This window comes from Mustela erminea, chromosome 6 (genome assembly GCF_009829155.1).
Source record: "Mustela erminea isolate mMusErm1 chromosome 6, mMusErm1.Pri, whole genome shotgun sequence".
NCBI lineage: Eukaryota > Metazoa > Chordata > Mammalia > Carnivora > Mustelidae > Mustela > Mustela erminea.
The window spans coordinates 105,656,787-105,680,735 of NC_045619.1; the positions used below are offsets into that span (position 1 = coordinate 105,656,787).

At 51.4% G+C, this 23,949-nt stretch overlaps 1 protein-coding gene across 1 annotated transcript in view; it reads left to right on the forward strand.

Moving 5' to 3' along the window:
* Positions 1-23,949, forward strand: part of LOC116594154 (IQ motif and SEC7 domain-containing protein 3-like) — a 106,942-nt gene that overhangs the window by 76,284 nt on the left and 6,709 nt on the right. The window contains 7 exon segments of the mRNA XM_032349153.1: positions 10,147-10,269; positions 10,763-10,929; positions 17,132-17,271; positions 18,415-18,540; positions 19,404-19,503; positions 19,682-19,843; positions 22,639-22,731. Of these exon segments, the coding sequence (XP_032205044.1) occupies positions 10,147-10,269; positions 10,763-10,929; positions 17,132-17,271; positions 18,415-18,540; positions 19,404-19,503; positions 19,682-19,843; positions 22,639-22,731 (911 nt within the window).

Here is a 23,949-nt window from a genome sequence, read left to right on the forward strand (position 1 = left end):
CATCCCCTTGGAGACTGAGACAGCCCCGGCCACTGCACTCTTCGAGATGTAGCTGGGCAGGAAGGGGAGAGGGTGGAAGCTTCTAGGAGGGGATGGGGCGGGACCCCAACCCCTACCACCTACGGGCCTGTGGAGAAAAGGAAGATAGAAGGGGCCAAGCAGAATCCACCTCAGCTGCTGGCCTATGCCGTGACGTCGCCTCTGGAATCGGGCCCTTGCTGCTCTAGGAAGCTGATCTCTTCGTCCCTTAGTGCCCTGATTCCATAGCAGATCCGTTCCAAGAAGAAATGTATTTAATCAGGGTGTATTGAATTAGTAGGAGGCATCCTGAGCTCCAGAGGCCATGTCCATTCCACTGTTTACCTGGGAAGGGTTTGGTTTTTATAAAGGAGAAAAGGGCCTGTTGCCTCGCTTGTCAAATGGGGACAATAGGACCCACGTCATGCAAATTACAGTTTTAAAATGCATGTAAAGTGCTTACGTCAGTGACTGAGGCTAAGTCAGTTCTTTACAAATATTAGCTATTTCCATTATTATCTTTCTCACTTGAAAGCACAGGGCGGTAGACGCCTCCCTAGCCTGGCCCTGGCCCGGTGCGGGGATCCCTCAGACGCCTCAGGTCTGGTTGGAGATCAGGTCCACTCCCCAGACAGCAAGAAATTGCTGGAGCTTGCTAGGGAGGGAGAGGAGCTCATTTGGGGGCCATCCTGCCCTCTAAGGAAATCTTCTCTGGTGCTGAGAAGAGAAGGGCCCTGGCGGCCTGGCCTAAGGAGCCAGACATCAGCTGGGGTTAGGATCCTGGGGCACTGGAAGCTTCTCCCTCTCAGTTTTCACATGGCTGGGAAATCTGGCTCTGCTCTATTTCCCTTCTGAAATGTTCGCCTCAGCAGTTTGAAGGCCGGTGGAGGGGGGAGCGTTCCATGCTGGCTGTGAGCAGGCTCTTTTCTGGGCTGGGTGATCTTTTCTGAGGGGAATCACAGGCGCAGGGCGGGTGTGGGTATCTGTCATTTCCGTGGAAGTGCACGGAGGGCAGCTTTTGGGCTGAATTGCCAGAAGGGTTTCCTGGATGTTCCTTCTCTCGCTGCGTCTACTCCGTTTCTTGTTCAATATTAGAATTTGACATTTTAGTCAGATCGCATTATTTCATTTCCTTGGAAATGTGTTGGCCAGAGTGTAACAGATTTGTTCTTCTGAGGGGACATTCAGAAATGAAGACAGATTGCCTGTCCAACTCAACAGGCTGGGAGGTGCTAGCCTTTCGTGGTTAGGAAGAAATTATTTGAGAATGTCTTGCCCACTCTGCCATGGGTAACCTCAGAATGGTTACTTTGTTTCTGGGGAATTCCACCAGGAAGGAGAGAGCAGGCTGGGGCCCAGGCTGGCCCTTATAGGTCTGCAGGAGGGTGGAAAGAGGCCCGGGGCAGGCCGGGATAGACTCTGTGTTTATTTCCACTGCTTTAAAAACTTGACACTGCCACCACCCAGCAGGATAAAAGGACAGGGTCCTTCTTTCTTCTTTTAATTTAATTGTATTTTATTTAAATTAAGTTAATTAACATATGGTGTATTATTCGTTTTGGAGATAGAGCTCAGTGATTCATCAGTCACATATGACACCCAGTGCTCACTACATCATGTGCCCTCCTTACTGCCCATCACCCAATTACCCCATCCCCCCACCCAGCACCCCTCCAGCAGCCCTCAGTTTGTTTCCTGAGATTAAGAGTCTCTTACGGTTTTTCTCCCTTCTGATTTCCTCATTTTATTTTTTCTTCCCTTCCTCAGTGATCTGTTTTGTTTCTTAGATTCCACATATGAATGAAATCATATTATTGTCTTTCTCTGATTGACTTATTTCACTTAGCATAATACCCTCTAGTTCCATCCACATCATTGCAAATGATGAGATTTCATTTTTTTGATAGATGAGTAATATTCCATTGTGTGTGTGTGTGTGTGTGTGTGTGTGTGTTTATTTATTTATACCACATCTTTATCTGTTCATCTGTTGGTGGACATCTGAGCTCTTTACACACTTTGGCTGTTGTGGACATTGCTGCTATAAACATTGGGGTGCAGGTGACTCTTTGGGTCACTACATTTGTATCTTTGGGTAGTAGTACAATAGCTGGGTCATATGGGAGCTCTATTTTTAACTTTTAGAGGAACCTCCACACTGTTTTCCAGAGCAGCTGCACCAGCTTGCATTCCCGCCAACAGTGTAGGAGGGTTCCCCTTTCTCCACAATCTCGCCAACATCTGTCATTTCCTGACTTGTTAACATGAACCATTCTGACCAGTGTGAGGTGACATCTCATTGTGGTTTTGATTTCTATTTCCCTGATGTCACATGATGTTGAGCATTTTTTCATGTGTCTATTGGCCATTTGTATGTCTTCTTTGGAGAAATGTCTGTTCATGTCCTCTGCCCATTTCTTGATTGGATTATTTTTCTTTGGGTGTTGAGTTTGCTAAGTTCTTTATAGATTTTGGATGCTAGCCCTTTATCTGTTAAGACATTTGCGAATATCTTCTCCCATGCTTTCGGTTATCTTTTGGTTTTGTTGACTGTTTCCTTTGCTGTGCAAAAGCTTTAGGTTTATGGCCTTGACCCCTCACCTCTCCAGTGCCCTTTCCCCTGATCTCCCCCCCCCCACCATTACACACGTACACACACAGACAAGAGATTTTCCTTAACGATAAAGAGTAATGAACATTTTAGACCCACTTGCTCCTGTGTGTAGAGATCTTTGGACTTTAAGTGTGGGGCGAACAAGTCCAATGTTGAGATTCCCTTTGGCTTGGTCACATTAGCGTATAAGTTGGACTTTCACACAAAGATCTACCACCTAGTCCCTTCATGATATTTTGGGCCCTAGCTCTGGAATGTTCTCTCAGTCCCTGTGTGACATTCAGGTGTGCCTTCATCTGGCCACTCTTTTAAGTGGGATTTCTAGGGAGTAGGATTCTAGGGAAGGGGCTTCCTAGGATTACAGTACTCTGGGGCTTGTAGGAGGGTCAGCTGTGAGTGAGTAGGCTGTGAGATGTAACAGTGACAGCTCACATATATCATGCATTCACTGTGTGCCAGCTGGCACTGGGCCAAGACCCATACGTTGAAAATCTTATCCCATCTTCTCAGCAGCTCTGTTAGGTGAGTGCTATTAATCTGTGCCAAATGAAGGAACTGAGGAACAGAGAGGGTAGGTAACTTGCCCACAGTCACAGAGCTAACCAATGGCTGAGATCTGAAGGCAGGCAGAATGGGTCTACAACCTGAGCCCATAGCCCGACACCACCCTTCCTCTCTGCCTCATCTCAAGGCAGGTGTGGTCCAGATGACCTCAGTTGTGAAATGCGGTGCAGGAAGGCCCCTTACATGGCCTGCTTGTCCAGCCCTCTCATTTCACCCAAGCAGGAAGAGAGGACCAGAGAGAAGAAATGACTAGTCCCCTAGCTAGTGACAAATTGAACAAAATCAGGTACTCCTACATCCCTTGACCCATGTTTGTTGGCTCTGCTCATTCAAGAAGAAAGCAAAACTGAGAAAAGGATCCATACATCTCGGGTCTGAGCTGGATCAAGTTTCCTCTCTCCCCGATAGGTGGATATTTTCAAGAGTTAGTGAATGAACATCTAGAGGTGAAATTTCAGGCAGAATTAACTGCTGATGATGGAAAAGGTCTCAATCCCTATGCTAAAAGGGACTTCAAATTCACTTACTCACTTCATATGTCAATTCAGATTGGGTGTCCAGGTACATAACGAAAACCGTCATCTCTGAAGCTTTGTTATGTAGCTTTACATACACAGTCTCTTTTAAAACTCAGAACCACCCGTCCACTAGAGGTCCTAGGAGTCAGCTCCATTCTATAGATGGAGAAAAATGAGGCATGGAGAGTCTAGGTGACCTGAACTGAGAGGCTCAATGATGGAAGCAAGATTCAGCCTCGAGGGTGTCTGACACCAAAGGCCTGACTTCCCATGCTGCCCATTCTTAATACCCTGGAGCAGTGGTTCTCAAAGTGGGGTCCCCGGAACAGCAGCAGCAGCAGCAGCCCCTGGAAAACTATTAGAGATATCAATTCTCAGACTCCACCCCAGACCCACGGAGTCAGAACTCCGGGGGCAGCAACAGTGGGTTCACAAGCCAGCCGGGTGGTTCGGAGGCACACTCAAGTTGGAGAATCCCTGGCAAGTGGGGATGCTGGCCGGCCCAGTGAAGGGAGAGTCCCTTCCAGGCATCCACACTGGCTTTGAGTTCATTCGGGTAGTTTCAACTTCGTTCTTTTGGTTCCTGAGTCTCCAACGTGTGACCGGCAGCCATCCCTTTTGAGGACCTCCCAGATGAGACTCTCTTTGTCCCCATGTCGTCACCAGGGATGCTGGCAGGTCCTCCTGCGTCAGCTTCCCTCTGTTCTATTTTCTGAGCCACATCACACTTTTCCAAAAAGCCTTGACCTTTGTTGAGCATGTTATGAGTTCTGCCTCACAAAAATAACTCTCTGGCGGATGGGGATATTTTTAATTGAATTGTATGAGCCAAGAACTGCAGAAATAAAACGAAGGTTCCTACATCCCGTGGCAGTGGGCGGTTTCATCTTCCATCCTAATCCTGGAGCCTGGACTCAGTCCCCGCCTCTAGCACCAGGGCCCCCCCTGCTGTCAGTGGGCGCTGCACTCTCGCACCTCTTCTGAGCTCAGCCCGAGCCTCACCTTCCAGATCTCTGCTGTCTCTTCTGGCCAATTAAAAATCCCTGCTGCTATCATTACCTATTTTCAGCTCCCAGTCAGTTCCTTTGTCTGCCAGACACAGTCTTGCTATCGTAAAAGAAAAAAAAAAAAGTTGAGATGACGAAATTCATTTTGCTCACAGTCGTCTACGATGCTTCACCTCCTTGCAACACAAATCGCTTCCACGCACAGATCAGTATTAACAAACCATTTTCTGCAAGGCTGTACCTGTTTATACAGATGCAGGGAACATCTGTGCTTCTGCTCCCCACAGCCCCTGGAAGGGGCTTGCACAGGAAAGAGAGGGAGGGAGGCCCGAGTAGAAGCTCCGACTCTCATGATCCACTCACTCGCTGATGTACAAAAGTGTCAGGCCCTGCTGGAAGCGGCTTAATGGGCACCAGTCTGCCCGGCTTCTTGTCACTTGCTCGCGCGTGCGGCTGAAAGCAGTGGGAAGCCTGTGCCTGCCACACTGCCTGACTGCCTGCGGTCTGGCATCCACAGGGCCGTTTCCTAGGCAGCTCTGCCCCGTCTAGGGGGCAGCTCTAGATGATCTTGGCAAAGCAGGCCCAGCAATCCTGAGCCACTGGGCAGAGCTCCCAGAGGCTCAGGCCACTGGTCTCCCTCCCTAGCTGAGCACACGCTCCAGGTCCCATTCATTCGCCCAGCTGGTCTCTCACTCACGCATTCATTCATCCCAGAAACGGTTATTGAATTCACATGCATGCCAGGCATGCAGAGAGTGAGAGGCCTCTGCTGGAAGGAGCGCAGAGCCGGGTGCGAAGACAGGCAGATAAATGTTATGGCACAAGGGACAACCGCGGCGGTCGACAGAGGACTGTCCGGGAGGTCCTGGAGAGATGGATAGCTCACCAGGGACGTTGAGGTTGGGGCTGGGCAGCAGGAAGAAGGACAGCATGTACAAAAGTGTCAGGCTTGAGACCCAGACTGCAGGAGGGGAAGCCAATATATGGAAGGGTCAGGAGAAGCTGGGTAGAAGTTGGGGTTTGCTTGGCCCAGAAACTGGGGCTTCAGACTACGGATGTGGGAAGCCTTGGGAAAAAAGTAGAAGCAGAGGAGTGAGTGACAGGACTAAATGGGTGTCCTTGAAGGATTGTACTGGAACATGACTTAGAAGCAGGGAGGCTGGTTAGGAGGCCATCGCAGGCACAGTCCTGGGGAGAAATGTTGAGACCCTGAGCTCAAGCAGTGGCCACGGAAGGGAGAAGTAGGCGGGGCGGGGAGGCGTGGCCAGGCAGGTGCGCTGTTGTGGTAGGGGGTTGCTGATCCAAGGAACAGCCTCCATAGCGGCTGAGATTTCAGAACCCTCCCTCTTAGCATATGAATTTGTTTGTGCTTCGAGCTCTCTAGGGTAATTTGTGAAATTATACCAAATAAACATGTGCATATTTTCAGTTTGGGAAGGGAGATGCTGGGGTCGGGAACATTTGATCTGAAGAATCCCTCAAACCAGGTATTATCAAATATTTACCAGGAACAAGCTGAAATATTAAATAGCCACTGAAACATGCCGTGTGCGCAGGGTGACTTCCCTGCGAGACATGCCAGCGCAGCCTGTGGGCTTGTGAGTGTGCCCAGACCAGCTCTGACTGCCATTCAGACCAGAGCACCCCCATGAGGTCAACAGTGAGAACTCAGAAGTTGGTTGGCTTCGATCAAACGCACAGTTGATTGTTTACTTGGCCCCTCTGGATTCAGCAATGTTGTCTTTTATTAACAATACAAATCAACCAAAAAGAAAATTAACTAGTTAGTGACGAATAATAACATGGAAAGGGAGAATTCATCACAAGAGATACACACATACGAGTGGTGGCAGGGGACGTTCAGAGCCGCAGTGATGGACGAGGCCACCTCAACAGAGGTGTTAAGAGGGAGAAGCGAGACTAGTGGCCGGCCCAAAGCTGGAGGCCAAGGGAGGGAGGCTCTGGATGGAGGAGGGGCACCCCCAGAGATGAAAGAGTCAACCCAGGGGAGGGTGGTGTGAAGAGAGCGGGAGAGAGGAGTGTTTCAAGAAGGGAATGATGAACTGTGTCCGTGCCACCAAGAGGCTGGTGGGATGAGAAGCTGGTGCCATTGGACTCGGCAACGAGGCAGCCAGCATGGCCTTGACAGGAGAAGTTTTAATGGAATGCTGGGGTAGATGCTTGGCTGGAGTGGGTTGAAAAGTGAATGGGATTGAGGAAGTATAGACAGCATGGGTAGGGACACCTTCTAGAATTTTGGCTCCAAAGAAGAGTAGAGAGAAGGGGTAGTGACGAGAGGCAAAGAAGAGTCAAGGCAGGGTCCTAATTCGTGAAATAGGAAAGACAAGGCTCGGGGTACTAAGGGGGATGATTTAGTAGACACTAAGTTGGTACTACCGTCAAGACCATCTCAGACTGAATGGGTCTCAACTGGCCGTCTCAATCTCTCCTCCTGCCTCTGAGTCCACCCCATCTGGACTCCACTTAAAAATTAGCACCACCAGCCCTCAGGTGCTCAAGCCAGAGCTCTGAGCTAAGAACAGTAATGTTCTGAGCTAAGAACAGTAAATGTTAGTGCAGAGGCTGTGTCCCCCACTGGTCTTGGACCCCCCCTTAGAGTGGAGAGGTCCTGCTGGGGGAAGAGGCCTCACAGGAGCAGGAAGCACGGGGCAAGCCCCTTTGTGGTCTCAGTTCTGCCTTCTGCAAAACGGGGAGATTATATGCCAGACAAGACCACTCAGAAATGTGTGATGGTTTTGACCTTAAAGATCCTCTAAGAGGAGAGACAGTCATGGGTGGACACCTGCTGGGTGGACACAGTAGGATGGGTTTGGAAAACTGTCAAACAGTCTGCACCCCACAAAGATTCCGGGGTGGCAAAGAAGGATGGGGAAGGGGTGATTTTACGGTGGACCCAGCAAAATAAGAGAAACCGTGGGAAAGAGGGAGAGAAGAGGAGAGGGAGAGGAGGTCGCCATGCAAAGCTGAGCTGGCCCTTCGGGAGAGAAAAAAGCATCATGCTGAGTGGAAGGACGAAGGTTTGGGTGATTGCAGGATGGCCGAGGCGTCTGAGGTGAGGATCCACTGGGGCAGGCTTGTCAGGAGAGAGCACAGCCTGGCCTTGCCAGCTGCCCCGGGCGGCACAGTCCCCACCAGGAAGACCCCCGGTGGTCCCCTGGGGTGAGGGAGAGAAGCAGCCCGTCATTGCCCACTCTGTATTCCAACGCCCCCCAGGAATGCTGCTGTTGACTGTGGCCGTCTCTGCTTCTGGGTCTTTCTTAGAGAGTGGGGGCAGTCCCGAGCGCTTACCTGGCTTGGACCCCGAATCTCCAGAGAGGAAGGCATTTGTCTTCTCAGGGATGGTAATACCCTACCACCACTCAGAACAGCTTCTTCCCTGCCATCTGGGGTTTGGCAGAACACACTGAGATTTTTTTTCCCCTCGGGATCTGAGAGCCCCAGGACACCATCAGCCCATCGAACATTGATGCCCCATGGTGGCAGTCCTCCCGGGAGGAAGGCGTGAAATAAGTGCGCACAGGCGTGTGTGTGTGTGCGTGTGTGTGTGTGTGTGTGTGTGTGTATGTGTGTAGGGGGCTCTGCATCTGTCTCTTCCTCCTCCCATTGCCCCCTCACCACCACCCTGCAAAAGGAGCCTCTGACAGCCTGACGGGCGATCTGTGTGCCCCCGGGAGCTGCTGCCTGGTGGTCCATGAGTTTCTGGATTCGCCTTTTCCAAAAAGCCTCCACACAGGCTGGACCCGCTCCTACCCTGGCCCTCAGCTCAGCCATGGCTTTTCAGGTTTTTAAGAATTGCCTGGAGAGCTTGGGAAAAATGCTGATTGCCAGGTTTCACCTCTGCATAATCTAGTCTGTAGATCTGGGATAGGCCTCAGGGGTCTGCATTTTACCAAGCCATCTCACAACTCTTACAAGGGGCCCTCGAGGACCTGGGGTGTAGACTCCCCACCCCACGGCCCAGGTGACCTCTCACAAGGTCCTCCCCATCATCCCCTCCCCCTCTCCCACCCCATCACCCATCCCCTCCCCCCCACCTCCCGGGTGGCCTGCGGCCGATTTACTCCGCACTCCCAGTCTGCGGCTGGCATTTCCACCTGGCTGAGTCTCGGGCTCTGGGCTCATTACTGGAGCTTTCAGCCGCAGCCCTGAGCGAGCCAGTGAGCAGGCTGCCGGTCACCTGAGTGAAGGCCGGGAAACTAGGCCATCGTGCTTGGCCGAGCAGATCCCACTTTCTCCCAGCTGCTCCACTGCCTCCTTCAGCTGCCCTCGCCCCCTGCCATGGTGCCTGGGGCCTCCCACCCCCTCAGAGGCCTGAGGCACCCACCCCCGCAGAGCAGTGGGACAGAAGGCACAGAGGCTCTGGGAAAGACGCCGCAGAGGGCCTCAGAGGCCCCGCAGCAGTGGGATGGGCAGACTGACGGGGCAAGTCCTGGGCAGCAGCTGGGCGCCTGGCCGGGGCACCAGGGGTCCTCTGGGTTTGGCCAGCCTGGGGCACACCACCCTCCCTGGTGGTCTCCACACGTGGGGTAGGGGCAGAGATGAGCTTGTGCAGCCCACCCCCCCACACACCCGGGCCACCCTGTCCGGTCCCTGGTGTTCTCCACCTCCGTGTCCTGTTACTTTCCGCCTCTCTCCTCTCCTTCCTCTTTGTCTGTCTGTCTCTTTCTCTGTCTCTCCCCAATTCTGTCTCTTGTTCTGTCTCTGTCTCTCCCCGGTTTTGTGGGTCTTTCTTGCTTCCCTGTTCACCTCCTTGCCCCTCTTTTTCTGTCTCTCTTGCCTTCTCTGTCTCTATGTCTTTGTCCTCCCTGTCTTTCTCACCAGAGTCTGTATCCTCTGCGTCTCTCACTGTCTCCATCCCTGTCCCGGCGCTGCCCTTGCCTCCCGGGCTCTAGCTCCTGGTCCCCTCCCTGCCAGTCTGCACCGGTTCACCTCCTCCGACCAGCCTTGTGGTCTGGGTCAATCATGCACGATCCCTAACTCCTGACTGTGTTGGGCTGGGGGACACGTGGATATGGGTCCCATGATGCTGCTCTCAGGGCTCACCTGCCACCTGGGGAGGACCTAGGGAAGAGGTAACACGCTGCTGGAAATCAAGAGTGACCTCTCCCCGGGCTAGACCCAGAGGCTTCCACCACCAGCTGCCTTCTGGGGGTTTTCAAAGGAAAGCCCCCGGGACGCGGGTGTGGGGAGTGGGAGGTGAGAGGGGTGGCGGGGGGGGGGGGTATTTGGCCTAGAAGGCCCTTCCTGATTGGTCACTGGGACCCCAGGCCCGCCCCCAGCAGGGCGGGCTGTCCAACGGGGTAGGGAATTGCACCTTGCACACTGCTCCTCAGTTTCCTTGGGTTGAGGGAGGTTCAGGTGCCGACCTCTCCTCAAGACCCCTCCACCCCTCCCCCGCCCCCAGCTGCGTGGTGGACGAGATGGACTTCTCCAGCATGGAGCTGGACGAGGCCCTGCGGAAGTTCCAGGCTCATATCCGCGTGCAAGGGGAGGCCCAGAAGGTGGAGCGGCTCATAGAGGCCTTCAGGTAGGACCCCCTTCTGTAGCCTCCCTCCCCTCCCCCAGCCCTCAGAACACATGCCTGGGGGCACGTGGGACCGGGACATACTGGGGGGGGGCAGTGGTTAGTGCAGGGCTGGGGAGAAGCCCTCCTGGTGAGGCAGCGGGGGTGGTGGGCTGCGTGGGATGGAGGGAAGGGAAGAAAAGGGACAGGAGCCCTCAGCCCTTGAGGTCGTTAGGCTGGAGTAGCGCTGAGCTCCCCAAGTGGACTGCGGGTTTCTCCCTCATCCTGCTTCTGTGCAAGGTGATGGGCTCCACGGGTGTGCGACACCTGCCCCGTCCTCTCAGTGGAGAAGAGGACCAGGCTAGAGGGAAGCTAACCACCATTACGGACCGGATGCCCTTGGGGAACCAGCTTACGGGCCCCAACAGCCCCCAGTCTCTGGAGTTCAGGGACCGGGGGATGAGGGGTTGGGGGGAAAGGACGTAACTGGGCAACCCGCTCCATGTCCCCCCGACAGCCAGCGCTATTGCATGTGCAACCCCGAGGTGGTGCAACAATTCCACAACCCCGACACCATCTTCATTCTTGCCTTCGCCATCATCCTCCTCAACACCGACATGTACAGCCCCAACATCAAGCCTGACCGCAAGATGATGCTGGAGGACTTTATCCGAAACCTGCGAGGTGAGGAGGAGGGGGAGCAGGGGTGAGGCCACAGCTCGGACCCCCGTCTGTTCAGCCTTAATTCTGTGAGCCTGATTCCACTGGAGATGGTCACCCCAGCAGCCAAGGGCACGGGGACTCTGCTATCTGGTCTTGGTCACACATAGCAATCTGGGAAGGCTGCTTGAGTGCCAGGCATCTGGTCAGTTTACAGGAGCCATTGCCACCATCCTAGACCTTGGGCGGGTACCCCTTGTCCTCCACGGAACGCCCTCCATGGGCTGACCACTAGGTGCGGGCACCACAGCCAGTGCCGAGGTATACCAGCCCTTCCCCTGCACAACATACAATGACATTTAGGTCTTAGGTCTGCTTATGTCCGCCTTGCAGATGTCATGCAGCCACCAGCCAAGTCCTTCCCTAAATGACATCGTGCAGCCCCTGGCAGGGATCAGAGCAAAGCTGGCAGGACGGGATGTGTGCTCAACTGGGTTTTTTTCTTTTCTAGCATTTAAGAAATCAAAGCCATACATGCACGTAATTTAATAAAGTCAAATAATTCCACAAGGCTTGCTACAAAGTTCATCCCTGCCCTTGTCACCACTCTCCTTCCTCAGAAGCAACCAATCTCAATTTTGTTTTGCTGTTTATTATGTGTCTTCTATAGCGATAAACAACATACTTCTGCTTCTTTTCTTATGCCTTTTTTCTAATTAGTATAAAAGCCGACTATAAGGTGTATAAATCTGAGGGCTTGAGGAATGCTTGAATGTATGAATATACATGTGTGTGATCACAGCCAGCTCACGATCTAGATCATTTCCCTGATCCCAGGACCGTCTCTCCCGTCCTGTCCCATTCAGCACCCCTGCCCGAGGGACAACTCTCCTAACTGCCATCCCCGCTGACCAGCTGGGCCAGTTCTTGAACTTCTTACAGGTGGGATTAAATAGTACACACACTTTGGTTCCTTTTATACTTTTGTTCTTTTTATATGAAACTTATTCATTTTTTAATTTTAAGTATTATTAATTTCTGTCTTAATCAGTTCAGGCTGCTGTAACAAAATATCACAGACTGGGTAGCTGATACACAACAGACATTTATTTCACACTGTTCTGCCCGCTAGGCCACCCAAGATCAAGGCGCTGGCCAAGTTGGTGTTTGGTGAGCACCCACTTCCTGATTCTGGCTGGGCCCATCCACCTGTGTGCTCACATGGCGGAAGGGGTGGGGAGCTCTTCGTCGTTGTTGTTGTTGTTGTTGTTTTAATGACACTAATCCCACTTATGACAACTCTATCTTTATGACTTCCACACTTTCTAAAGGCCCCACCTCCTCATACCATCCATTTTGAGGCTTAGGATTCCAGCCTATGCATGGGGAAGAGGGACACGAACATTCCGACCACGGCCATCTCCTGCTGCAGAATCCAAGGATTAGCTCTCTTTCATCCACCATCCCCAGCCCACCCCACTAAGACGACACTGTGTTTATATTATTAAGACATAAACACAGTCCAAAGCTGAGTCTGGAAGGATGTCATGATTACAAAGTCTTTTTATTTCTGCTTTCCTTGGAGTGAAGTGAGCACTTGTGTTCTTCTTCTCTTTGCTTAGCTCTTTAGGTACACGCTACTGATTTCTCTCCAAATTCCCCATCCTAAGTATCACGTCCCTCTCAACCCATTGAGCCCAGGGAGGTGTTCTTCTTGGAGTCTCCCTCCCGGAGCCTTTAGCTGCTCCAGTCTGTATGGGATCCCTTCCCCCATCATCTGGGGCCCCCCTTCACCTTGCTTCTATGTTCGGTCCATAGTTCCTAGATTTTATGGCTTGCTCATTTCTTTTTTTTTTTAATTTTTTTATTAACATATAATGTATTATTAGTCCCAGGGATACAGCTCTGTGAATCGTCAGGCTTACACACTTCACAGCACTCACCATAGCACATACCTTCCCCAGTGTCCATAACCCCAACCACCCTCTCACTATCCCCCTCCTCCCGGCAACCCTCAGTTTGTTTTATGAGATTAAGAGTCTCTTATGGTTTGTCTCCCTCCCGATCCCATCTTGTTTTTCCTTCCCTACCTCCCAAGCCCCCAACTTCGCTTCTCAAATTCCTCATATCAGGGAGATCATACTATAATTGTCTTTCTCTGATTTACTTATTTCGCTCAACATAAATACCCTCTAGTTCCATCCATGTCATTGCAAATTGCAAGATATCATTTCTTTTGATGGCTGCATAGTATTCCATTGTATATATATACCACATCTTCTTTATCCATTTATCTGTTGATGGGCATCTAGGTTTTTTCCACAGTCTGGCAACTGTGGACATTGCTGCTATAAACATTTGGGTGCACGTGCCCCTTCGGATCACTACGTTTGTATCTTTAGTTGTAAATACCCACTAGTGGTTTGCTCATTTCTAATTCACTTCCATAGAAAAGGGGCACAGGGGGCAAACTTTCTGAGAACCTGTGTGTCTGAGTATAGCTTTTTCTACCCTCACTCTTGATTGGGAGTCTGGCTGGGAAAAGAATTCCAGATTGGAAACAGGGAACTCAGAATTCTTAAGGTGCTGCTCCATTGTCTTTTCACGACGGTGCTTCTCTGCCATTCCAATTTGTCTCCTTTTGCATATTAATTTCTCTCTCTCTCTCTGAAAATTCACAGGCTCTTCTCTTTGTCCTTTGTGTTCTAAATTTTCATGACTTTTCACCTCCTTTTGGTTCTTTTTTTAAAAACTAAAGTGTAACTGACATCCTGTTAGTTTCAGGTAAACAACAGAGTGATTTTTATACACTGCAAAAGCAGTCTAGTTACCATCTGGCACCGCCCAAAGTTACTACAATGTTATTGACTCTGTTTCCTATGCTATACATTACATCCCTGAGATTTAATTTATTTGTAACTGGAAGTTTGTACCCCTTAATCCCCTTCACTTATCTAGCCCACCCCCAATCCACCTCCCCTCTGGAGGTGTTCTCTGTATTTATTTATTTATTTATTTATTTATTTATTTATTTATTTAGTTTTAAAGATTTTATTTATTTATTTGACAGAGAGAGATCACAAGTAGGCAGAGAGGCAGGCAGAGAGAGAGAGAGGGAAGCAGGCTCTCTGCTGAGCAGGGAGCCCGATGCGGGACTCGATCCCAGGACCCTGAGATCATGACCTGAGCCGAAGGCAGCGGCCTAACCCACTGAGCCACCCAGGCGCCCTTGTTCTCTGTATTTATGAGTCTGTTTCTATTTTTGTTTTGTGTGCTCATTTGTTTCATATTTAGAGCCCACATATAAGTGAAATCTTATGGTGTTTTTCTTTCTCTTTCTGACTTGGCTTCACTTAGCACAGTAACCTCTAGGTCCACCAATGCTGTCATAAATGGCAAGATTTCATTCTCTTTTATGACCAATATTCCATTTTATATATATGTTACATCTTCTATATCGATCCTTATTTCAATTCTTCCACATCTTGGCCACTGTAAGTAATGCTCAGTGGACCTGGGGTTGCAGATATCTCTTCAAACTGGTGAGTTTCTTTATAGTTCTTTTCTCATCTCTTGTGCTAACACTGGGTTGATCCTTTAGTCTAGAAATATGTCCTCCAATTGTTGGGAAGTTTTCTTAAATATAGTATTTGATCATCTCCCCATTTTGTTTTCTCTGTGCTTTCTGGAATGCCTATTGTAAGGATGTTAGATCTCCTAGTTTGATCTTCTAATTTTTACAGCTTTCTATTTGCCATCTTTGTCTTCCTGTTGGACTTTTTTTTTTTTTTAAGATTTTATCTACTTGAGAGAGACAGAGAGAGAGACAGAGAGAGCGAGAGAGAGCAGGAGCTGCGAGGAAAGGGAGAAGCAGGCTCCCCGCTGAGCAAGGAGCCCAATGTGGGACTCGATCCTGGCACCCTGGGATCAAGACCTGAGCTGAAGGCAGATGCTCAACCCACTAAGCCACTCAGGTGCCCCCTGTTGGACTTTCTTGAAGATGTCTTCCGAGTCTCCTCCTAAGGTTTTCACCTTTCCTGTCATGTTTTTCATTTTCAAGAACATTTTGTTCTCAAAATGTTCCTCTTTTCTGGGATTTTACTCTTGTTTTTTAGATGTGGTATCTTCTTACATGTCTCTGATGGTATTTATTAAGTTCAGTTTCTCCCTGCTTGTCTCTATTTCTTCTGGCTTCCTTTTTCTGATTCCCTGTCCTTTTTCTCTTTTGCTTTATACACTTTACATATATACATGATGAAACTTGGTTGTTCTCTCATATTTAAGAATGAGCTAAAAGGCTGATTAAAAACTATAAGTATGGGGCGCCTAGGTGGCACAGTGGGTTAAGTGGGTTCAGCTCAGATCACGATCTCAGGGACCTGGGATTGAGCCCCGCATCGGGCTCTCTGCTTCGCAGGGAGCCTGCTTCCTCCTCTCTCTCTGCCTGCCTCTCTGCCTACTTTTGATCTCTGTCTGTCAAACAAATAAATACAATCTTTAAACATATATATATGCATATATATATATATGTATAGGTGGGAGCTGCTGACCAGTGGGCTTTCTCATAGGGTGATTTAGTTGAGCTGCTTCACTGAGGGACCCCTACGGCAGCATCTTCAGATTTTTCTCATCTGCCTGTTGATTTCTCAGAAGAGAAACGTCTGATCTGTTGCCCAGAGGGTATGAGTCTGGCTGCCTTCGTTCTGAGATCTTCTGGGTCAATAGGACTGAGAGGGTCTCTTAATGTATAGACATCAACGCCATGCCCTAGTTTTCAGCACGGACTCCCACCTTTGGCTGGGCTTGCCCGCCCCCCCCCCCCCAACAGAGTTCCTATCTCACCTCTTGCAGAGGACAAACCCTCAGTCGGCTGCCAGAGTGGAAGAAGGGACAGGGAGATCTAAATGCTTTCTAGACTGATGATCGAGCTATGATCCTATGTCCAGCCCGACTTTACCTCTACTTTCAAGGATTCCTGTTGCCACATTCCAGAGCCCTTTGGTGGTTCTGTGGTGTATGGAGTGGCTTCTAACCTCGCTGCTGGCTTCACATTCCACTCTCTCACGTTTGCCAGTCCGGCTTATTAGTCCACTTCCCAGGTCACGTGGTGCCATTGTTTCTTCCCTGCCCTCTTTAAAAAATCCTCCCTTTGACCAGAATGTTGAGGAGGAACAGCAGTGTATGACCTGCTGTCTTCAGCTGGGAGCCTCTGTGTCTTGGTCCCTGCTCTTTCTTGCCCCCAGCCTGATGTCTTTTAGGCCCTCAGGGGTGCTGCATGGCTAATGTGTCTGACTTGAAGAACCAAGGTCAGATGGAGAAGAAACAAGGTTGATACAAAGAGTTGCTTGTAGAAGGTATAATATCCTCTCACTAAGTTAGAAAATCTCTTTGAGCACACTTGCCAAAGTTGCTTTATTTTCCACTTTTCTCTCTTGTAAGAGAAACATATAGTCATTAAAAAAAAAAAAAGCTTTAGAAAAGGTAGAAAGAAGAAATTTTTTATTGCCTCTCTTTCTACCTCCCGAAGAAATTTATTTCCATGCTGGTCAATTTCGTGCTACTATTTTTTGTTGCCAGAGTGTAATGACTGTGAAGTAGGAGATGGACGGCAGGTCTCCTCCGCTTCTCTTCACCTGATGTCTAACCACCACCACCTCCCACGCTCCCAGTGAGGGAAGAATGGTGTCATACATGCAGCAACTAATCATGGGGCACCAGGCCTCCGTGTGGAGGGGTGCGGAGGGTCCAAGAGGGAGGAGATCCAAGAGAGAGCAAGCTAGAACATCAGCTGTCAAGAGACTCTCATGGTGGGGACAGGGAGCGGGGTGGGGGTAGACAAATGCACGGGGTGGGGGTAGACAAATGCACGGAGGATAAGAGAACTACAGAAGCAAGGCACTGAGCAGGAGCATGGAGGCTGTATTTGGGGATGGGGAAAGAGGTGGGAGTGGGGAATGGAGGTTCCGGTCATGGAACGGCAGGAGATGAGGCTGCAGTGTGTATTATATTATAGTATTCTGGTGCCTGGCTCAGGAGTCTGTCCTTAATTCAGTAGGTAAAGGGAGTTGTCACTGAAGGTTTTGGAACAGGGACAGGGCAAAATCAAGGACACCCTTGAAGAGACTCAGTCTGGTAGGGTTTCCCCTCTCTGGCTCCTGGCCTCTAAGACCGCCCACCCTCCCTCCGCTGCCTCCCTGACCTTCCCTTCCCTGTCCATTGCTGGTAGGTGTGGATGATGGTGCCGACATCCCCAGGGAGCTGGTGGTAGGCATCTATGAAAGGATACAGCAGAAGGAGCTCAAGTCCAATGAGGACCACGTCACGTATGTCACCAAGGTGGAGAAGTCCATCGTGGGCATGAAGACAGTAAGTGCCCCCCACAGAACAGCACTCACCCCATGGGGGTCGCTTCCCAGGGCTGCCAAGCCCCCCACCTTGAGCCTGCTTCTGTCTCCCGTGTGACATCTCTTCCCATTCTCCTCCTTCCCTTTCAGAAACACTTTTGCATTATTTGCTCACTTCATAGTGATTGAATTCCCACTGTGTGGCACCCCCACACCCACCCCCATTTCCTCTTGCCTCATTTCCTCGTGGCTACCAGCCACCACAGCATGAGGGCCTGAGCTGAGGTGTTGGGAAAGACTGGCCAGTGATCTAGGGTTGAAGCATCCGGATGGCCCGATGGGGAGACTAAGGATGGGCGGGATGCTGAGCGTTCCTGAATGGTCCTACTGAACAGAAGACAGGAAGGAGCTAAAAAGCCTTCTAGACTCTGGTGTCCCAACCACTGGCTGCCCCTCAGTTATGACCTATGTCACAGGCAATATGGTCCACGCTGGTAATGATGCTCTATAGTTTACTACTCACACATCAGCAGAGGCTGTTCATGCCATAAATATAAAGGATGTAGAGTGGGTTCTGGTATTTCTTTCAACTTTCTCCTCCTAAATTGCTGACCCAGAAGCAACATGGGGATGTCATCTGAGCTCTGCACTGGGCTCCTCTGCGCTGGGATGGTCCTTTTTGCCCAGACCCTTGATTGCTGAGGTCTTTTTTTTTTTTTTTTAAGATTTTATTTATTAGTTTGACAGAGAGTGAGAGCACAAGCAGGGGGAGTGGGAGAGGGAGAAGCAGACTCCCCACTGAGCAGGGAGCCCAATGTGGGACTCTATCCCAGGACCCCGCGATCATGACCTGAGCCAAAGGCAGACGCTGAACTGACTGAGCTCCCCAGGCACCTCCATTGCTGAGGTCTCAGCATCTGCCTGGTCTGCAGGTGCCACTGCAGTAGACTGTTACACACGGCAGATCCAAGGCCTCCCGGCCATCCCCTCCCTCCGGCACACTAGGATTTGGTGTGCAGGGGACAAGGGGACGGAGGTGCAGCCCTGTAGCCAGCAGCCTGGGTTGTGGGGGGGCCCTCCAGAAGGTCTTAGAGGGAAACGGGTCGACGGTGGCCATATTTGAACAACCTGGCAGCTCTTTTCAATGGCCACGCCCCTGCTCCAGGTGCTGTCTGTGCCCCACCGCCGCCTGGTCTGCTGCAGCCGTCTCTTCGAGGTGACAGATGTGAACAAGCTGCAGAAACAGGCCGCGCATCAGAGGGAGGTGTTCCTCTTCAACGACCTGCTGGTGGTGAGTGGACTGGCCGGGCTGGGGCACCCTGCGGCCCCTCCTCAGCCTCAGCCCTGTCCCTGGGGACCTCCTTCAGAATGCTATAGTTATTTCTCTCTTTTGGTGGCTCCAGTGTCTCCAGGGCCCAGCTGGAGGAAGGGCGCTGAGGAAGCATTTGTGTATTGAGCAACTGGCTAAGTTTCCATTTTCCTTAGGGAGGGAGATGGAAATAACTAAGAAATTAACAAGATATTATCAAATTGGGAAGAAGGTGGGATAAAAGCAAGCAACGGTGAGGGGGGATTTGGTGCAGTTTGTTTCTGTTTGTTACTTGGGCTACTCAGGGAGGGGATTCCTAAGGAGGCCACATGAGTTGAGATGTAAGTAATGAGAGTAACCCAGCCACGCAAAAAGCTGCAGGGAGGGTTGCGGCCCCGGGATAGCATGTGCAAAGGGCCTGCGGGGGGACTGAGCTTGCCCTATTCAGGCCACGGAAAGGAGGACAGTAGGACCCAGCATAAAGCCGGAGTGAGGCCTGGAAAAGATGGGGAGAGGCAGGGAGTGTGGGCTGGCTTCTTCTAACTGCGGTGGGAGGAGCCACTGAGGAGTTTAGCAAGTTAAAAAAAAAACATATTTTGAGATAGTGTGTATTTATATACATGTGTATACACGCATGTGTATGTGTGTGGACACATATATAGCAATGTGTATGCGTGTGTGTATATAGAAACATGTGAATATGTGTGAATGTAACCTAAGTGTGCAAGCGTGTTCACATTTCTTTGTATGCACTCGTGTGTTCCCCAGTGCCCCGTGCGTGTGTGCACCCGAGCACACACACACACGTGCGCTGTCAGTGCTTGTCTCTGTCCCTCTCTGAACAGATTCTGAAACTTTGCCCAAAGAAGAAGAGCTCCTCCACATACACCTTCTGCAAATCAGTCGGCCTGTTGGGCATGCAGTTCCATCTCTTTGAGAACGAGTGTAAGTCTCCCGCAGACCCGGAGACGTGGCAGAGGCAGTTCTGGAGGGGAAAGTTGGAGGCTGGAGGGAGGAGGAGGGGACAAGGGCCCCAAAGTCCCTGGTCATTCTCCCCACGGGGCTGCCTCTAGCCTCCCCTGCTGTTGCTCACGGCCACGCGGGCCTGGGGTCTCCTTTCCAGACTACTCTCACGGCATCACCCTGGTGACCCCACTTTCGGGCTCTGAGAAGAAGCAAGTGCTGCATTTCTGTGCCCTGGGCTCGGACGAGATGCAGAAGTTTGTGGAAGATCTGAAGGAGTCCATCGCTGAGGTGACGGAGCTCGAGCAGATCCGGATAGAGTGTAAGGGCCACGGGGGGCGGCACGGTGGGAAGGGCGGGGAGGGCGGGGAGGGCGGGTGGGCTCCCCGTCAGCAGGGAATGGAGGCTGCTTGTGGCAGGAGTCTGACTCCTGCCCCTGCCCTGGAGTGAATGTGGTGGGGTGAGCCGGCCTCTCCCGTCTTCCGAGCCCTGCTCCAGGCCCACTGCATCTGCTCCTGTTTCTTCACAATTGAAGTGGGGGCTCGCTAGAGCGTGCACACCTGTGTGCACACCCACCAGGCTGTGGGGCTGCATGTGGATCCCGGGAGCAGAGGACCGGCTGTGTCTGGCCAGCGCGGCTGAGCCAGCCGAGCAAGGCAGCCATGCCAACCTCAATGGTCTGTGTGCCCAGGGGAGACAGAGACCCCTGGATCCAGTCTGGCTCACACCTTACATCTGTCTGCTTCATCTCGTTCATCACTTCTCATCTAGAATCGTCCCCCAACTTTATTTTTTCACCATATGGTCTTTTTGAAGGGTCCTGCCTGGTTTTCTGACTCTCCTTCATCTAGGAGCTGTCTTTTGATTCCCCTAAGGAATGCCTGGATTCTTGAGTACTCCAATTCAGGCGTTTTAGAAACTCCGTGGGCCTCTCTGGAGGGGGAGGTGGTTTGCCAGGTAACTTGGTGATTGAGGAAGGGAAGCAGCAAGGGCCCACAAGCTGTGCCCACTTGCAAGCTTTTCCTGCTGTAACATCGCCCTTGGCTTCAGACTGCCTTTCATGGGAAATCAAACAACCGTGGATTCAGAAACGAAAAGAGCAGATAGATTTCGGGTCTGCCTTCTATGGTCAGCTTGTTGGAAAGTGCTTCTAAATTAACTTAAACCCATTAGGCAATAGGAAAAGCAGAGGGACTTAGGGGGCAAGGCAGCAACGGGACAGGCCAGTGCTTTTTAACAGCGTTTTTGGAGCACCTACTACATGCCGGGGCAGTTTGCTTACAGCGCTCACAGTGATGCTGCAAGGTGGTGCTCGTCCCCAGTTTACAGACCAGCCTCCGGGGAAGTTAAGGGATGTGTTTAACATTGGGCATCTTAGAAGTAAACGTGGCACTTGCATTTTAGGTCTGCTTCTGAGGTTCATGTACTTTCTACTCTAACGTTGACGAAAGAGGTTCCGTTTATAATAGTATAAGGAAACAGCTCAGTCAGGTTGGAAGAGGAGCCGACCAGCCCAGACTGTAGGGCTCGGAGGTGGGGGGGGTGGTGGAGTGTAAATTCCCCTGCTGTACTCGGCTGGCATGCTTGAGCTCAGCGGCGGGACCGGAGGCTCCGACATGCCACCTTGGCTGCTGATCTTGAACATTCTCAAGGACACACCCTGAAAGGTCACTTCTGTCATTGTCGAAATGTTAAAGATGGCTCTGCGCCGCCCTGGGGAGGCACAGTGCATTGCTGGAAGAGGCCCCTTTGCCCCCACCCGCCTGGGAGCAGCATACCCAGTCCTCCCAAAGCACAAAGGAGTAGATATTGCCAGAATCCGTCTATCAAGAGCAATGTCCTTCCCTGCTGCCCAGAGGGCAGGGGAGCAGGGAGAGAGGCTCACTCACGTCTGGCTCCTCCTCTTCAGATGCAGAGAAGGGGAAGCAACAGCTAAGAAAAGATGAAGCACGGGCCAGGGAGGGAGGGAGGGAAGGAAATAGACAAAGGAAAATGGAAACAGCAGAGCCACCGTTTATTCCATGCCCGGCGCTGGGCTGCGTGCTGGCCCTCTTCTGTTATCTGGTCCTTGCCGCCACTGCCCATGAGTCAGGGAGGCTTGTCCTCATTTTACAAATAAGGAACCAAGCTGAAGGAAGTTGTCCAAGTTCATACAGTCAGTGAAAAAACAAGATTTGCACTAAGTTCCTCGGACTCCTATAATTACAATGCTAATTTCTCCAAAGCCAAGACAGCCCCTCTCTGGGGAGCGACAACCCTCCGCTCAGCAGAAGTATGAAGTATGGACTGATGGTGTGATTCAGGCAGTCAGGACAACCTGTGCTGGCTTGGAGGTTTGCAGTCCAAGGCCCTGGATTACAGACAACTAGGGACACAGGAAATGGGACCCAGGAGAGCAGCTTTAATAAAAGGAACCTGAGTTGTATCTCCTGGAAGAGAGACCCTGAAGGAGTGATTGAATCATGTCTGGACCAGGCTTACAGTGTAGTGAGAGGAATCAAGGTTGAGGGCAAGGCGGATGTCCTGGGGGTTGGGCAGCCACCGACATTCTCAGGTGGGGAATCTCCTCCCTGGGGGAGCTCAGCCAGCTGGGCGGGCTCTTTCCCATCAGGTGCAAGGGACGCAGGCTGGCCCCAACTGTCACTGAGGTCCTCTGTGCCAGGTGATTCGTCCGTGTTGTCACAAAAGCTAATATTCACTGAGCACTTGCCATGAGCCGGGCCGCCTCCTAAAGGGCTTTGGTGCATTTCCTCTTGAAATCCGCTTACCCACACTTGGAAGTGGGTACTGCTGTCCCCTCGAGTGAGGCATGGAGAGGTTAAGTAAGTTACCCATAGTCGCACAGCTAAGAAGTCCCAGAACCAGGATTCAAACCCAGACTGCTTGCTGCCCTCTCCGCCTCTTATGCTGCCTCTATGACACTGGAGCAGCCGTTAGCATCCCCACAGACAGAGGAAGAAACTGTGGTTCTGGTGGGTCTCTAACTTGCTGTGAAGAGGGTGCCAGACTCAGGCCACATGTTAGAGCCTGGGTCAGGGAGCAGCCCCTCTCCCTGTTCTCTCCTTACTCCTCTCCCATCTCACTGTGGTTGAGGTTGGGTTCCTCTCCATCCTCTAGGGGAGCTGGAGAAGCAGCAGGGAGCAAAGACGCTCTCCTTCAAGTCCAGCGGGGCGCAGGTGGACCCGCAGTCGAAGCAAGGATCGCCTACAGGTGAGCCCTGGTTCCACTCTGGAGTCCCAAACCCCAGGCCTGTGATGGCCCTGGGCCCACAGGGAGGCCACTCTCCGCCCCCAGCCCTGGGTTCCTGGGGAATTGGGATGAGGGAAGTGCTCATTCCCATGGTCATTTCTTTCTACTCAGAGCTCCAGGCTAATCTCATAGTGGGAGTGAGGAGGACAAGAAGGGAGGAACGTGTCCATTTACATGCTGCCCTGAGGCCCTGGGTCCCTGTGAAATGTCACTATCCTCCCTAGAGAAGTGGGGCCAAGAGCCCAGATGCCTGGCCCCAGTGGGGGAGCCTCCCATGCACGCACCCACCCTGCACCCAGACTCCCCGGGGACTGCTGGGGTTCACTGGGGGGTGGGAGGTGTAATAAAGAAAAACAGCTTGAGAAAAATTACTGCCTATGATGGGAGCCCAGTGAGGAGGACGGCAGAAGGATCTGGAAATCTTGGTCTGCCAGTCAAGTCTTTTCCCTAATGAGCCACAAGTGCTCCAGGCCAGAGTCAGCCCACCCCAACATCCAGATAAACCTTCAAACCCGTTTTCCCCTGTGGTTTCTTCAGATTGACTTATTCACTCCAGACGACTCAAGCCGGTTTCAGATTTTGTTATCAGCTCTGGCCATGTTCTCTAGATCTGCTTCCTTTCTGCCACTGACATCTTCCTACTTTCTACCTCTTGGCCTTCACCTTACCGCCCCCCCACCGCAGGGAGAAGTATCACCGCCACCCCCTCTCTGCAGTCCCAAATAAAAATCAGAGGCCAAGATGGCATAAGAATGAACTCCATCCATGAACAGACCTCCAGTAAACCATCCAGAACTGTTCACTGGTTAATTAATTCAGCCATTTATTCTTACATTTAACAAACACTTATCAAGTGCCTGCCGTGTGCCCCCTGCAAGCACTAGAAGACCAGGTCCAGCAAGACCGTGGCTTGAGCCGAGACACTCTGGTGGGTTTCATGCTGGGCCCCGGCCCTCGGTGACAGCTGTGACACCACGGTGCTGGGCCAGACGGTATTACAGGCTTTGGTCACTCTGGAGATGGGATTCCTTTCCCAAGCAAGACCTGAGGCTCCTTTAGCTGCACGGGGATTCTCACTGTGACGTCATCTTCCTTGTGTGGGTTTGGCCTGACATCGTGCATTCATAATTCTCCACCCGGCCTGAGTGTCCAGCCAGCCCCTCCATTTCTATCAGGTCA